The 12,973-nt window shown below is 40.8% G+C and overlaps 1 protein-coding gene across 3 annotated transcripts in view; it reads right to left on the bottom strand.

Annotated features, from left to right (window-relative positions):
- The window catches only part of SMAP1 (small ArfGAP 1), a 64,447-nt gene that overhangs the window by 34,554 nt on the left and 16,920 nt on the right, over positions 1 to 12,973 (bottom strand). For all 3 annotated transcript variants that reach the window (XM_083497387.1, XM_083497385.1, XM_083497386.1), the window contains exons 2-3: positions 2,648 to 2,781; positions 806 to 891 (exon numbers count right to left, since the gene is read on the bottom strand). In XM_083497387.1, the coding sequence (XP_083353513.1) occupies positions 806 to 888 (83 nt within the window). In that variant the 5' untranslated portion in view covers positions 889 to 891; positions 2,648 to 2,781. The remainder of the gene's footprint in view (positions 1 to 805; positions 892 to 2,647; positions 2,782 to 12,973) is intronic.

Raw genomic sequence — 12,973 nt, 5'->3', positions numbered from 1 at the left:
TGTCAGAATGGATGGGTGCTAGTGCTGGCTCCGAACTGAGTGGACTACCATCCAAACTCTGTTTCCAAAATGTGTTACCATCACTAGTTCACATGCACTAGCACTAGGCCTAGGCCTGGTACGTAGGGATGGGAGATGCCTCAGAGATTGTCCAACCAAAGACAGGGGTAGAGGTCATCTGGGCTATGCTTATTTGTGATTTTTTTTGCACTACTAAAAGTGATCTACTAGACCAAGCTCTTTATCATAATATTGCTACATATTTAGCAGTATTTAACCAAATGTTATCTCTGAATACAGTGGTGCCCCGCAAGACGAATGCCTCGCAAGACGGAAAACTCGCTAGACGAAAGAGTTTTCCGTTTTGGAGGTGCTTCGCAAAACGAATTTCCTATGGGCTTGCTTCGCAAGACGACAATGCCTTGCGAGTTCCTGCGGGTTTTTTCCCCTTTCCCCCCTTTTTCTAAGCCGCTAAGCCGCTTATCAGCTGATCCGATAAGCCGCTAAAAGCCGCTAATAGCGCTAATCCGCTAATGGGCTTGCTTCGCAAGACGAAAAAACCGCTAGACGAAGAGAATCACAGAACGGATTCTTTTCGTCTTGCGAGGCACCACTGTACATTATTATTTGGAATAAACTAAAAACTGCCTCACAATTCATTGGAAACCAATCGTCCAGTATTTTTTCTTGTTTTTACTCCCTTTCAATTTAATCACTCTATGCACAGTAGAATATAATCATGTACGTTGTAATAATACTCAAATTACTATTGTCTTCTCTCAGTATGGCAGTGCACAAAGGATACTGATCTGTTTGTGGTCTACGAAAGTTCTCTGGTAGATTAGCTTCATAGAGTAGCCTTGCCTTGGTATTTCCCATTTCCTGCATGCACTAAAAGCAATAGCAAAAGAAAAAAGATGAACCATTTTAATTCTTATTGAACACACAGCCACTGAAGTCATAACCATTTGTACGTGAAAGTCATTACTATCAAGATCAATGGAACTTTTGAGTATTTATAGTTAGAAGTGGCCTGTAAATGTGTAACTATTCAAGCAACTACTTTTGTAGTCATTTTTCACAAGTATCATAATATTCTGGCTTTAGGCCTTTTCATGAAATCTTCTCATGGAATTATATTCTGCAAAAGCAACAGTGCTGACGTGCCTTGTATGCTTTCTGCAAGGTAAAACTTTCAAACACAACGAAAATCCTAAGGTATGTCTCTTAACTGATTTCTTGCTACGTGTAGCAAAACCTTGTGGAAGTATTTCAGAGTTCTGCACTGTTACAAGGAGCAGTCAAGATTATTAAATGGAAGATTTTTTAAAAATCAGGCAAAAGAACCCTCATTTTGTCAGTTTCCCCCTTTTTTCCTTTGATAGCAGACAACTATTTTAAGCATAAGTAACATGTGCATAAGTTTTGTCTTGTTGGGATAAGGTTGCATAGTATTGCCTAAGCAATGCTAAATTCTGTTGTAAGATTTTGGCAGGGAGATATTACCAGGCACTTTTAGTGTTGAGAAAAAGGTAATATCCCTATTGAAAATATTTCCGCTACCATAAAATATCCTGCACACTGCTTTTATACCATAACATAAACTGCTTCTATATTTTTTATGTTGCAAGTACTGTATTTTTGACAATTTTGCTTAAACTGCCTTTTGATAATTAAATGTCACGTTTCTAAAAATTCATAGAATTCTACTTATGTGTATTAATGGGCAAAATGATAGTTGACAGGAACAGGTCATCAGGCTAAGTGAAGTTATGTTTTTGTTGAAAAGCTGGATAATGTAACACAAGTGAAATGCTCCTGTAAACTGAAAATCCTTAAAGACTGTTGTCAGAAACATTGAAAAAATAGTGGCTATTTTGAGATAAGGCAAAACAGGACTGATTTATCAAACATTCTTGTGAAACCTTCCAAAAAGAAGGCCTCTCTTTTGGAGAATTGCCAGGGTGCATCTTGATTATCAAAACAACTGGGACGATGCTCCCCCTTTCTTCAGCCTGAAAAACTGAAACTGATACTATTACCACCCTGATTATTAATGAGGGCAATATGAAGGTTCTCTCTGCCTTCAGTAAAAATCACCACTTCTTTTTTAAAAAATTGCAATTGGGATCATGTTCTGAATATGGAAGAAGCCCTAAGCAAAATGGGAGAAACTATGCCAAAATGGATCAGGCTCTGAATAAGTGAACAAAATAGAGGGCCAAAAGTTTCAGGGCATTATTCACTTTATTGGCTAGAAAGCTTTTAATACTGTTAAACTATGCAAGTTGCCACAATACAAGTTTGGCAGCACAAAGACAAGCCATTATTAGCATGGAACGTCAATCCATTTCATTACTCTTTTCACACAGAAAATGGTAGCTGTCATGTGGAAGTAGTTTCAAACAGCCTTCAATATGTAGTCTTGATATTTTAAGTAGATATGAATACTGAAATCCGCAAGGGAAGCAAACATAGTGGCTGCCACATAGTGTCCTCCTAACGAAAATGCCTCTAACTAAATAACAGTTGTTGGTCCTTTTTTAAAAAAAGGTAGGCAAGAATAATCCATTTTACCAATTAAGCTTGTGAAATAAACTTTCCAGAAGATTTCTGCTGCCCCCACTACAACTTTAGTTTTCTTTACCTGTATTTGTTCTGGTGTCCATTGGTCCAAGTTGACAGACTTGACCCTTGATATATGAACCCCCAGATTTCGATGAATTCCAGCGCATCTGATACAAATAAAGACACCTGTGTTCCAGGAAGCCCATCGTGGACCTATGGGAAATAACTGATATGAAAATATTGCAAGATCTGGCTATGTTTTAAAATAAGTTTTATTTCGGGCATATAAATGAAACTGTCAGCCTGCACAGTTTAAGACTATCATTCAGACAGTCCATTTGCACATATTACTGCATGTAGGCCTTTGCTTTTACTTCCCAGGCAGTGGCCCATTTGCATAGCATCACAAATTGCTTTTCCAACTCTAGGAAGATAATAATATCCTGCAGTCCATTGGATCAAAGTCTTCTACAGTTATAGTTCAGTAGTTGCCAATCCAGCACCCTTGGTTGCCATGGCACCTGTGAAGGCTTCCAGTGGTGCTTATTGGCAGGTGTCCCAGATTCTGAGCTTTCATTTTTTAAAAATCTCTAGCCCTCTTAGAAAGAAAGATATTGGGACAAAATGGGCAGTTCCATTCATTCATTCATTCATTCATTTTATATACCACCCTTCACTGGAGGATTACAGGGCAGTTTACAATATAAAAGCACAAAAATACATACCATAATAATATTGTTTGTGTTTAACAATAATCCCCCCTGCCCCCAGTTTAAAAGGCCATAGATTGTTTAATTAGCCAAAGGCCTGTTGCCTAAAAATATGTAATGAAGGCGCCAGGCAAGCATCCCTGGGGAGAGCATTCCATAAGTGGGGAGCCACCACAGAAAAAGTCCGTTCTTGTGTTGTCGCCCTCCAGGCCTCTTGCGGAAGGGACACGCGAAGGGCTCAAATTATGATTGCAGGGTCCAAGTTGGTTCATATGGGGAGAGGTGGTCCTTGGGGTATTGAGAATTGTGTGAAATGTGAGTGGTGTAGTACCCTATGGCTGTGTGGTGGAAATTATGGGAATGGTTGCTTGACCAAATTATTTTAGTGCTAGAAGGGAAAACAGGCAATCTGCAAAACATAAGGAATAGTCCCATAGTTACACCTACATTGACCTAAGATGACATGAATGTGGGGTGCCATAGGAAACTGATTCATATGATAAAACACAAGCAGATGTGGCCCTTTTCTTACGTCACAGATTTAAATTCCATAATGGTCTCAACAAAGGTAAGTTGAACTCTTATTAACAAAAGATTTTTGTGTGTTTTTGAAAATTAAAGGAAGTTGCAATGGGATGATAACCCAAACAACAGATTTGTTGGGTAGAACTGCCTCAGGTAAAAGGCACATTCAAATGGTAGATCTTATTTATTTTATCTGTGAAATTTTCAGTGCTACTTCATGACAGAATAACACACACCAACTGTTTTCACATGGCTATTATCATTATTTATATTGCCCATCTGTATGTTTTGAATATAAGCCTGTGTATTAGACTACACATTTCATTTAAAAACAAGAACATCCTTCTAACTCATTTAACATTTACAACTAATGCACTCAATGATAAAATATGTTATCAGCACCACATGTGAAAATGTCCAAATGGCAAAAACAAATTTAAGGGTGACTTATGCCTTCACAAGTATCCAGCTAGCATCATAGCCAAACATTGGAGAGACCTGTCAGGAGTAAGCATGGACTAATGGTATCAAATAGTATGGCAAACAGCCTTATTAGAAAAACTAACTAATAAACTGAAACTGACATGGGGACAAATAGAAGATGCCTTCACCCCGGTATGGTTCCCCTTTCCACATACATAGCCCAACAAGTCAACAACAAGAATCCGTTGACAGCATATGTATCAATCTGGCTAACCTGATGCAAAAATCCACACACACACACGCACACGCACACAAAAACAAATCTCACTACAACCAACCACACCCTAGGCCACCCCCAACTTCTCTCACCACCAAGGAAATGCAACAAGCAAATAGTAAGAGAACCCATAAAAGTGACGCTGACACAAAACCCCACACAGTGTAAGTAGAATAGAAGCAGAACCACCTGAGCCCACCCCACTCACCATTCCTCCTCCCCTCTTTTCTTCCCAACCTAATACTACATGCAACACTAATGTCTCACAACAAATGAAACTGATCTGTAGAAACTTGAAAAAAGAGACAATGCACGTATTTTTGTAAACTAAGATAGATGGGTGGATGGATGGATAGATATAGTATCCAGCTTCCTCCTTTCCAAGGGTGCAAATGTTACTGCAGGGGGGAGAGGAAGATGAAGGAGAAAAGTCCCAGCAAATTTGTTATACCCCATAAGGACTTATAGCCTGCTGTGTCGCAGCTACTTCCAGAGAAGTCGTGATTTATATGAAAGACTGTCACAGCTGGTGGGCCACTCTCTTTTATTTAGTCTCAGCCTTTAGTATTTGGACTAGAAAAGATCCTAAGTAATGGCCATATTCTTTTTTGTTATGCTGGTACAGCAATAGAACACTCATAATGGAATCCCCCCCCCCAAAAAAAAATCTGTCAATGCACTTTGAGAGATTTTAGAACTCTTAAGTTTATACATTTATTTAAAGTAGGGGTGGCCAATGTGGTGCCCTCCAGATGTTATGTACAGCAACTCCCAATATCCCTGGCCATTGGTCATACTGTTGAGAGTTGGCAACATCTGCCAGTACACTGATTTAAAGCGTTTTCCTTGCAAGCTTTCAGCTAATAGGCTTCCAGAGCAGCTTAAAAACGGTCAATAACCAATGAGATAGTTCTTGCCAGCAGGCTCAAAATCTGAAAGACTAAAAAGAAAAAACAGGGATGGGGAAGGTGAAAGGAAAAGCAAAAACAAGCACTTGCAGTGATTGAAAAAAAGTTTGGCTGAGTGTGATTAGCTTTCTCCAAACTAACCATAAGATGTAACCAAGGTTTGTGCTACAGTTTACAGCTTGTAGTTTGTCTAGGAGAGCTCTAGGTTTGAAGACATTCTAAGACAAACTATGGTTTAGCTCAGTGTAGCAGCAGAATGACCAGGGAGGAACAAAGGAGCTGAAATTTCTCTCCAGAAGGCTGCACATTCATGCTAAGCCATGGTTGCAAACCATAATGTGCTAACCAGGCCATAGCTGGTCTTGGATCAAAGACAATGAAGTGGCCCTGCTTCCCATCTCACCCTTTGTTGTACAGTGGTGCCTTGCAAGACGAAAATAATCCGTTCCGCGAGTCTCTTCGTCTAGTGGTTTTTTCGTCTTGTGAAGCAACCCTATTAGCGGCTTAGCAGGTTAGCGCTGTTAGCGGCTATTAAAGGCTTAGCGGCTAAAAGGCTATTAGCGGCTTAGAAAAAGGGGGGGGGCGAAAAAAATTGCAAGACTCGCAAGACGTTTTCGTCTTGCGAAGCAAGCCCATAGGGAAATTCGTCTTGCGAAGCGCATCGAAAAACGGAAAACCACTGTAGTCTGATGGATTGCCTGTTGCTGTATTTTGCTCTGTTTCTGGTTGGATTTTTTTGAGCTGTTTTTTCTGCTATGAGTTGGAATCAATTTATAATAGCTTAAGATTAGCTTGAGCTTTGTTCACCAATATTGCTTGTCAAGAGACTGGCAGAAAGATGCAATTTTATATCATTTTATCATTTGCAGCTTTTAAATTTTGTAATTGGTGTTTTTGTCCTGATACTGGTCATCGGCCGTCATAAAACGACTTGCATTTGCACTGTTAGAGTACCTCTGAAGCCTACCAAAAGGTCTGAAACTCATAGTGAGCACATCTGTGGCAAAACTGCATGTTCATGGGCTTAATGAGAGGGGGGGAATAATTATCAAGTGAGAGAGGTAGCCACAGAAGCCACTTTCCCAGGTCATCTGTTTTATACGTATTGGATGAAAGAGAAAGTACCAGCTCAATCATTATATCATAAAGTATCAGACATACTGAAAAAAAGCTTCAAAGAAGGGATTCTGGGTCATGATATGGTTGCCCAGGAATAATTATATTCTGATTCGCATGAGTGTATTATAATCATACTTCTCAAAAGTCATTGTGGTTTCTGCAGTGAGCTATTTAATGGAGAATTAACATCAGAACAAACAATATGCTTTCACTGCACAACCCAACATCTTTGACAACCAAGTCAAAGATGGCTTTGACATTTATTCCAGCCATCCCTCAGTATGTGCATATATGATCAAAACTATTGAGAGTTTAGATACCATTGCTCCAGTCTACATATGCCAATCTATTTTGAAAATATCCTCTCTTCAAGAGTGGATGCTACAGCTATCTCCCATGGGTCTCACTTTTTACCTTTCCTCACAACTTCAGCATAACAAGCAGTACTTCAAACATCTGTTTGTCTTTTTTTGCAGTAATCATCTATGCAATTATGGGGAGCACATCAACTAAGAAAGCAGAGGAAAAGCTTAGTCTTATTTTGATACAAAGCCACAGCCAACCATCTGTCAATGTTTCTAAAGACACACAGCTGGAGAATAATGCAACATAAGATATACTCACTTCCTTAAAAAATGGCAATCCTGCTCTCTGCCATATTTGAGTTTTTCATATATTAAGGGCAGCTTCTATGTCTTGAACCTCATTTTTCACAATACTGACGTTTTTAAAGCAGCAGGTCCACTTTCTATAGTATGGCTGAAAATCAGAGTCTACAAAGTTCATTTTTTAGATTCTCCCAACATATATAAACTGATACACTTCCTGACTTTTTCATAAACATCGGTACCAAATTTCTATTTGATTATTGTTGTAAACTTCACCCTTCCAACATTGAGGGCTTATTTCAGCTGGAACATTTCAAAAGGTTGTTTTATTCACTAGATGAAATCCGTAACAGTATGCATCATTCTTTGTATGCTACTTAGGAACATAGAAAGCTGCCTTATACCAATTCAGGCCATTGATCAGTACTGTCCACACTGACTAGCATCAACCCTCCAGCATTTCAGATAGGGGACATGCCCAGTCCTACCTGGAAAGGACAGTATTCAGATCTGGGACTCAAAAAGCAGGTGCTCTACCAATGTGCTATGGTTGCTCTGCCACTACTTACTATATCTCTTCCAATAAAGGATACAGGTTAAGGAGGTTTCTTAGCATTTGCCTATCCCAGGAGTCCTATAGCTCTTATGCTCTTCATTACAGCCAGTTTTATCTGGTATTCTAATAATTCCAAAATACAGTACTGTTCAACAGGAAGCAAACTAAATGCTTACCAACAATTTTCACTTGTTTGGATTAACAGCTCCACCTAGTGGCACTGTTAATTTATCCATGCAGAGAACAAGCAAACCTGCCCTTAATTCTTGGAAAATGTAAATCTATAATCAGTTTACTTTCTTGGTGAAAAAGACTAAACACAATGGCCCAGTTTTAGATGCACAAAATTATCAAGTTCCTATGGAACAATTCCATTAGTCATCTGCATGTTAATCTTGTAGAGCTAAAAAATGCATCAATTTTGATATATTTTGATTTTCAGGGGTAAAGCAGGATACAATGAGGTCTCTTATAATCATTTTCCTAAAGCTGCTGTCTTTATGAAGACATGGTTATTTACCTGCCGAATGAGTAAGTCTAGCAATAAACCAGATTCACACACACAAATAATTATATTGTCAGACATGATTTAAACAATATCAAAGGTACCCCTTCAATTTGCATTCATAATAACTTGTCTGACCCATTTCTATAGAGAGAAGGGATGTGTGTATAACATCCATTACATGTATTCTTGCCGGGAGCCTTTCTTAATTTTCTTGCCTTGCTCTATAGGTAAGACAAGAATTTTCTACAGTGATACAAATGAAAATATACGCTAAATCAGATTATACACAAGAAGTAATGATAGAGCATCTATGGAATTCTACATGGCAGGAATCACAACTATGACAAAAACTGGAGATATTTGTTACTTAAACAAAGAGGATATAGCCCTGGCAGAATACACTTGCTGATGCTAATCTAATATAGCTGCAGGCATAAATGAGAACTGCAAAATTAAATCAGGGAACTAAAGTAAAATTTAAAGGCAACAAATTATTCAGAAAACTAGGCATGTACTTGCATACGTGCACACAGACACACTGTTCTTGATCTAATATTGGAGCAAAGTAACTGACAAACAGGTTGAGGGTCAAGTAAGTTGTGAGATCAGGAGGTCTGAGAGCATATCTCCTTTCGTTTCATTAAACTATTAACAGTGGAGGAGGAAGGCAATCCCATCAGTAGTATGTCATTGGGGAAAAGGGGTGTATCCTTTTCTTCACCCTCTTGTTTTCCAAATGAAAATTATGTACTCAAAACTATTTGCCTCTTGGGGGGGAAATGTACACATAGCTGTGGGATTCCCACCCCCTACAGGCTAAAAAGAAGCTGAAGGTAAACAGTTTTCCCTAAGAAAATGGCACGGAATGAAAGGTTAAATATTCTTCTCCCTGTGGCTGTTATTAAACTATTTATAAAAGTAAGAGTTCTGATCATGGATCTCTAGATGTTATATCCAGTTGTGCTGCAAGTTTCTTCAACACCTGAATCAACTATATGTATGCACAAATTAGGTGAACAGTGAAAGTAAAATGCTTAAATTAATATAGCACTCAGTATCTTAAGCAACACAATTTTTCAAAACCTGAGGTGCTCTTCTAAAACAGTAGCTTCCAAACTCTTTTTCTCATGCACAACTTGAAAAATGCTGATTGTCTTGGCAGACTGTTAAAGGTTTTTTATGCCTGTTTTAGCAACTGCAATGCAACACCGTTTTGATTGATTTGATTGATTATATTTCTATGCCACTTTTCATTCCAAGTGAATCCCAAAGTAGCTTGCAAACAATAAATAATAATAAGATAGAACATAAAAGAACATCACAAGTACAGCATAAATCTTATAGAATAATTAAAATATTAATCAGTGAAACAATTGAAATCTATAAAACATTGTTAAGAAATCAACAATTAAAAATAAGCTAAAAAAGCAAAGTCATATTATATGATTAACAAATCAATACAGCATTTATAATTTATAAAATATTAACATTAACAAAATAGCAACCAAAAATAAACTAACACTCTATTCAGCTCATTAAAATACACATACACATACTGCCTGTGGGAGGAACTCCCTTCTGAAGTTTCCTTGGGCTGGAGGATGGGGCAAGGCAGTGGGAAAAGACATTACCTACTTGCCAGCAGAGTCTCTCATACCTCATCCGTGCTAGATACTGCATGGTTTTACTTGTATTTTACTGCTTCTTCTATTCCTTCACAGAATTAAAATTTTAATGCAATAAAATACAACACAAGAAATAAAAGCAATAAAGGAAGCAATAAAATACAATTAAAAATCAATATGAATAGAATCAGATTTGGAGAGGACCCCATGGATCATCTAGTCCAACCCCCTGCAGTGCAGGAATATGCACCCATACAGGGATCAAACCTGTGACCTTGGTGTTATAAGCACCACGCTCCCCAACTGAGCTAATATTTAATGTAATGAACATGCAGTCTCCTTGTACAGTGGTACCTTGGTTCTCAAATGGCTTAGTTGTCGAACAAATCGGCTCCCAAACACCGCAAACCGGAAAGTGTTCCAGTTTGCTTGAGTATAGGAAGCTCCTGCAGCCAATCAGAAGCCGCACCTTGGTTTTTGAACGGTTTCGGGAGTCAAATGGACTCCTGGAACGGATTAAGTTCGAGAACCAAGGTACCACTGTATTCCACCAAAAATCCACAGACCACCTAAATGAAGCTCACAGACCACGGATGGTCCACAGGCCAGTTTTGAAAACTCTTCTAATTAAAGGGACCTGTTCCTACAGAAAAAAAGGTCAACTGACACCCATCTGTTCAGTTGTAGCAAGAATCAGCTGACTGTTCACACAATCTACAAGTCATCTCCCAAGTTTTTTTTTTTATACTCCAGTATTCCAGTAACTGAGAGCAAGGGTTTGAGTATACACTTATCAGTAACTGAAGTTTAGAGTTAAGGGAAGCCTGGATGACAAGACCTATGACACCTGTCTGAAACATAATGCGTCCTGGAATAGAGCTTTTTTGGGAGGAGGGGCAAAGTTGTTGAGCTTTTTTCCTGCAAAATCTCCAAAAATATATATATGAAATTCTTACCTATTTTTTAGGAATGTCGCCTAAGAATCAACACTTCCGATATGGGCTGCCATATGCCCAGGTTTTCCCAGACATTTTTGCTGCTTTTCAAAAATTGCGCCTGGACGCTAGTTTCGGAGGACAAATCACAGCTATGTCCAGTAAATTTTGGACATACGGCAGCTCTAAGTAAGATCCTATTCTCAATTTTGATGACCACTGTGCATACAGGGTTACCTCTGGTTACGAACTTAATTCATTCTGGAGGTCCATTCTTAACCTGAAACTGTTCTTAACCTGAGGTACCACTTTAGCTAATGGGGCCTCCAGCTGCTGCCGGTGTGCAATTTCTGTTCTCATCCTGAGGTAAAGTTCTTAACCCAAGGTTAGCGGAGTCTATAACCTGAAGTGTTTGTAACCCGAGGTACCACTGTAGTCCCGTTTTCTAACTCCATAGATTACCGTATTTTTCGCCCTATAGGACGCACTTTTTCCCCTCCAAAAATGAAGGGGAAATCTGGGTGCATCCTATGGGGCGAATGCAGGCTTTTGCTGAAGCTTGGAGAGCGAGAGGGGTCGGTGCGCACCGACCCCTCTCGCTCTCCAGGCTTCAGGAAGACACCCGCAGCCTAGACAGCCCTGCGGTAGGTCCCGCAGGGATGTCTAGGCTGCGGATAGCAGCCTGCTGCCCAGCGCGAAGGGCGCCCTGAAGTAGAGCGCCCCCCGTGCCAGGCAGACATCCACAGCGTGGGGAGCCTTGCAGGAGTTCCCCGCAAGGCTCCCCACGCTGCGGATAGCAGCCTACCGCCCAGCGCGAGGGGCGCCCTGAAGCAGAGCACCCCCCGCGCAAGGCAGACATCTGCAGCGTGGGGAGCCTTGCAGGAGTTCCCCGCAAGGCTCCCCACGCTGCGGATAGCAGCCTGCTGCCCAGCGCGAGGGGCGCCCTGAAGCAGAGCGCCCCCCGCGCCAGGCAGACATCCGCAGTGTGGGGAGCCTTGCAGGAGTTCCCCGCAAGGCTCCCCACGCTGCGGATAGCAGCCTACCGCCCAGCGCGAGGGGCGCCCTGAAGCAGAGCACCCCCCGCGCAAGGCAGACATCTGCAGCGTGGGGAGCCTTGCAGGAGTTCCCCGCAAGGCTCCCCACACTGCGGATAGCAGCCTGCTGCCCGGCACGAGGGGCGCCCTGAAGCAGAGCGCCCCCCGCGCCAGGCAGACATCTGCAGCGTGGGGAGCCTTGCATGAGTTCCCCGCAGGGCTCCCCACGCTGCGGATAGCAGCCTGCCGCCTGGCGGGCAGGGCACCCTGATGCAGAGCGCCCCTCGCACAGGGCAGACATCGGCCAGCCCCACAAGCTCAGGGGACAGCAGGGAGGCGCAGCGCCGCCATCCTGCTGTTCCTCGACCTGGTTCTGTTTCCCCGACCTGCTTTTGGGGGGGAAATAAAGGGAATTTTCCCCCCTTTATTCCCCCCCCCCAAAAAACTGGGTGCGTCCTATGGGACGAAAAATACGGTATTCCTCTCACCCTAGATTAGCTGTACAGAGATTACCTCGCTAGATCAGATTAAACATTCAACAGGAAGAGATAAAGAGATCACCTTCCGTTTGAAAAGGGTGAATGGAGAAGAATGATGCAAGCATTTACAGGGCATTATAATGAAATAATGGCCTTGCAACCAATGTCTTCATATTAATGATGTTGAATTTAATGTTGCACAAAATCAGAAATATTTTCAATTTGTAAACCAAGTAAGATGATTTATACTGTGACAGTTACAGACCAGCTTGTCTGAGCCACAAAGTATAGAAACAAAATCATGTGGGACAGTCTACAGAAACTGAAGTGCTAGATTTTATGCCACGGTTCTCTTGCCACTTGTAAAACAAAACTGAATGTAGTTGAAATACACACTTCTTTTAATTTTAAAGGATCCATTGTGGGCATGTGGATGGGCATGTGCTTACTAAATTTGTTCCTCCATGTAGTAGATCTTTTTGCCAGAGGAGGGCATAAGAGAAGTGCCATTTCATTTTCTTTAACATAATGATGCTTAAATGAGCATCACTATGAAAGCTACTTTTTAAAGCTACTTTTTAAATCCAGTCACCAAGAAACATCATTATGGATTAGGTACAGGCAGATTAGCCAAACTGAACTTTGTTTAAAGTAGAGGCTCTGCATCTGTATGATGGTCCCTACTGCAGGGATGCTTT

Source organism: Podarcis liolepis (genome assembly GCF_965112155.1).
Source record: "Podarcis liolepis genome assembly, chromosome: 3".
Taxonomy (NCBI): Eukaryota; Metazoa; Chordata; class Lepidosauria; order Squamata; family Lacertidae; genus Podarcis; species Podarcis liolepis.
This window is presented reverse-complemented; position numbering and strand designations above follow the sequence as displayed.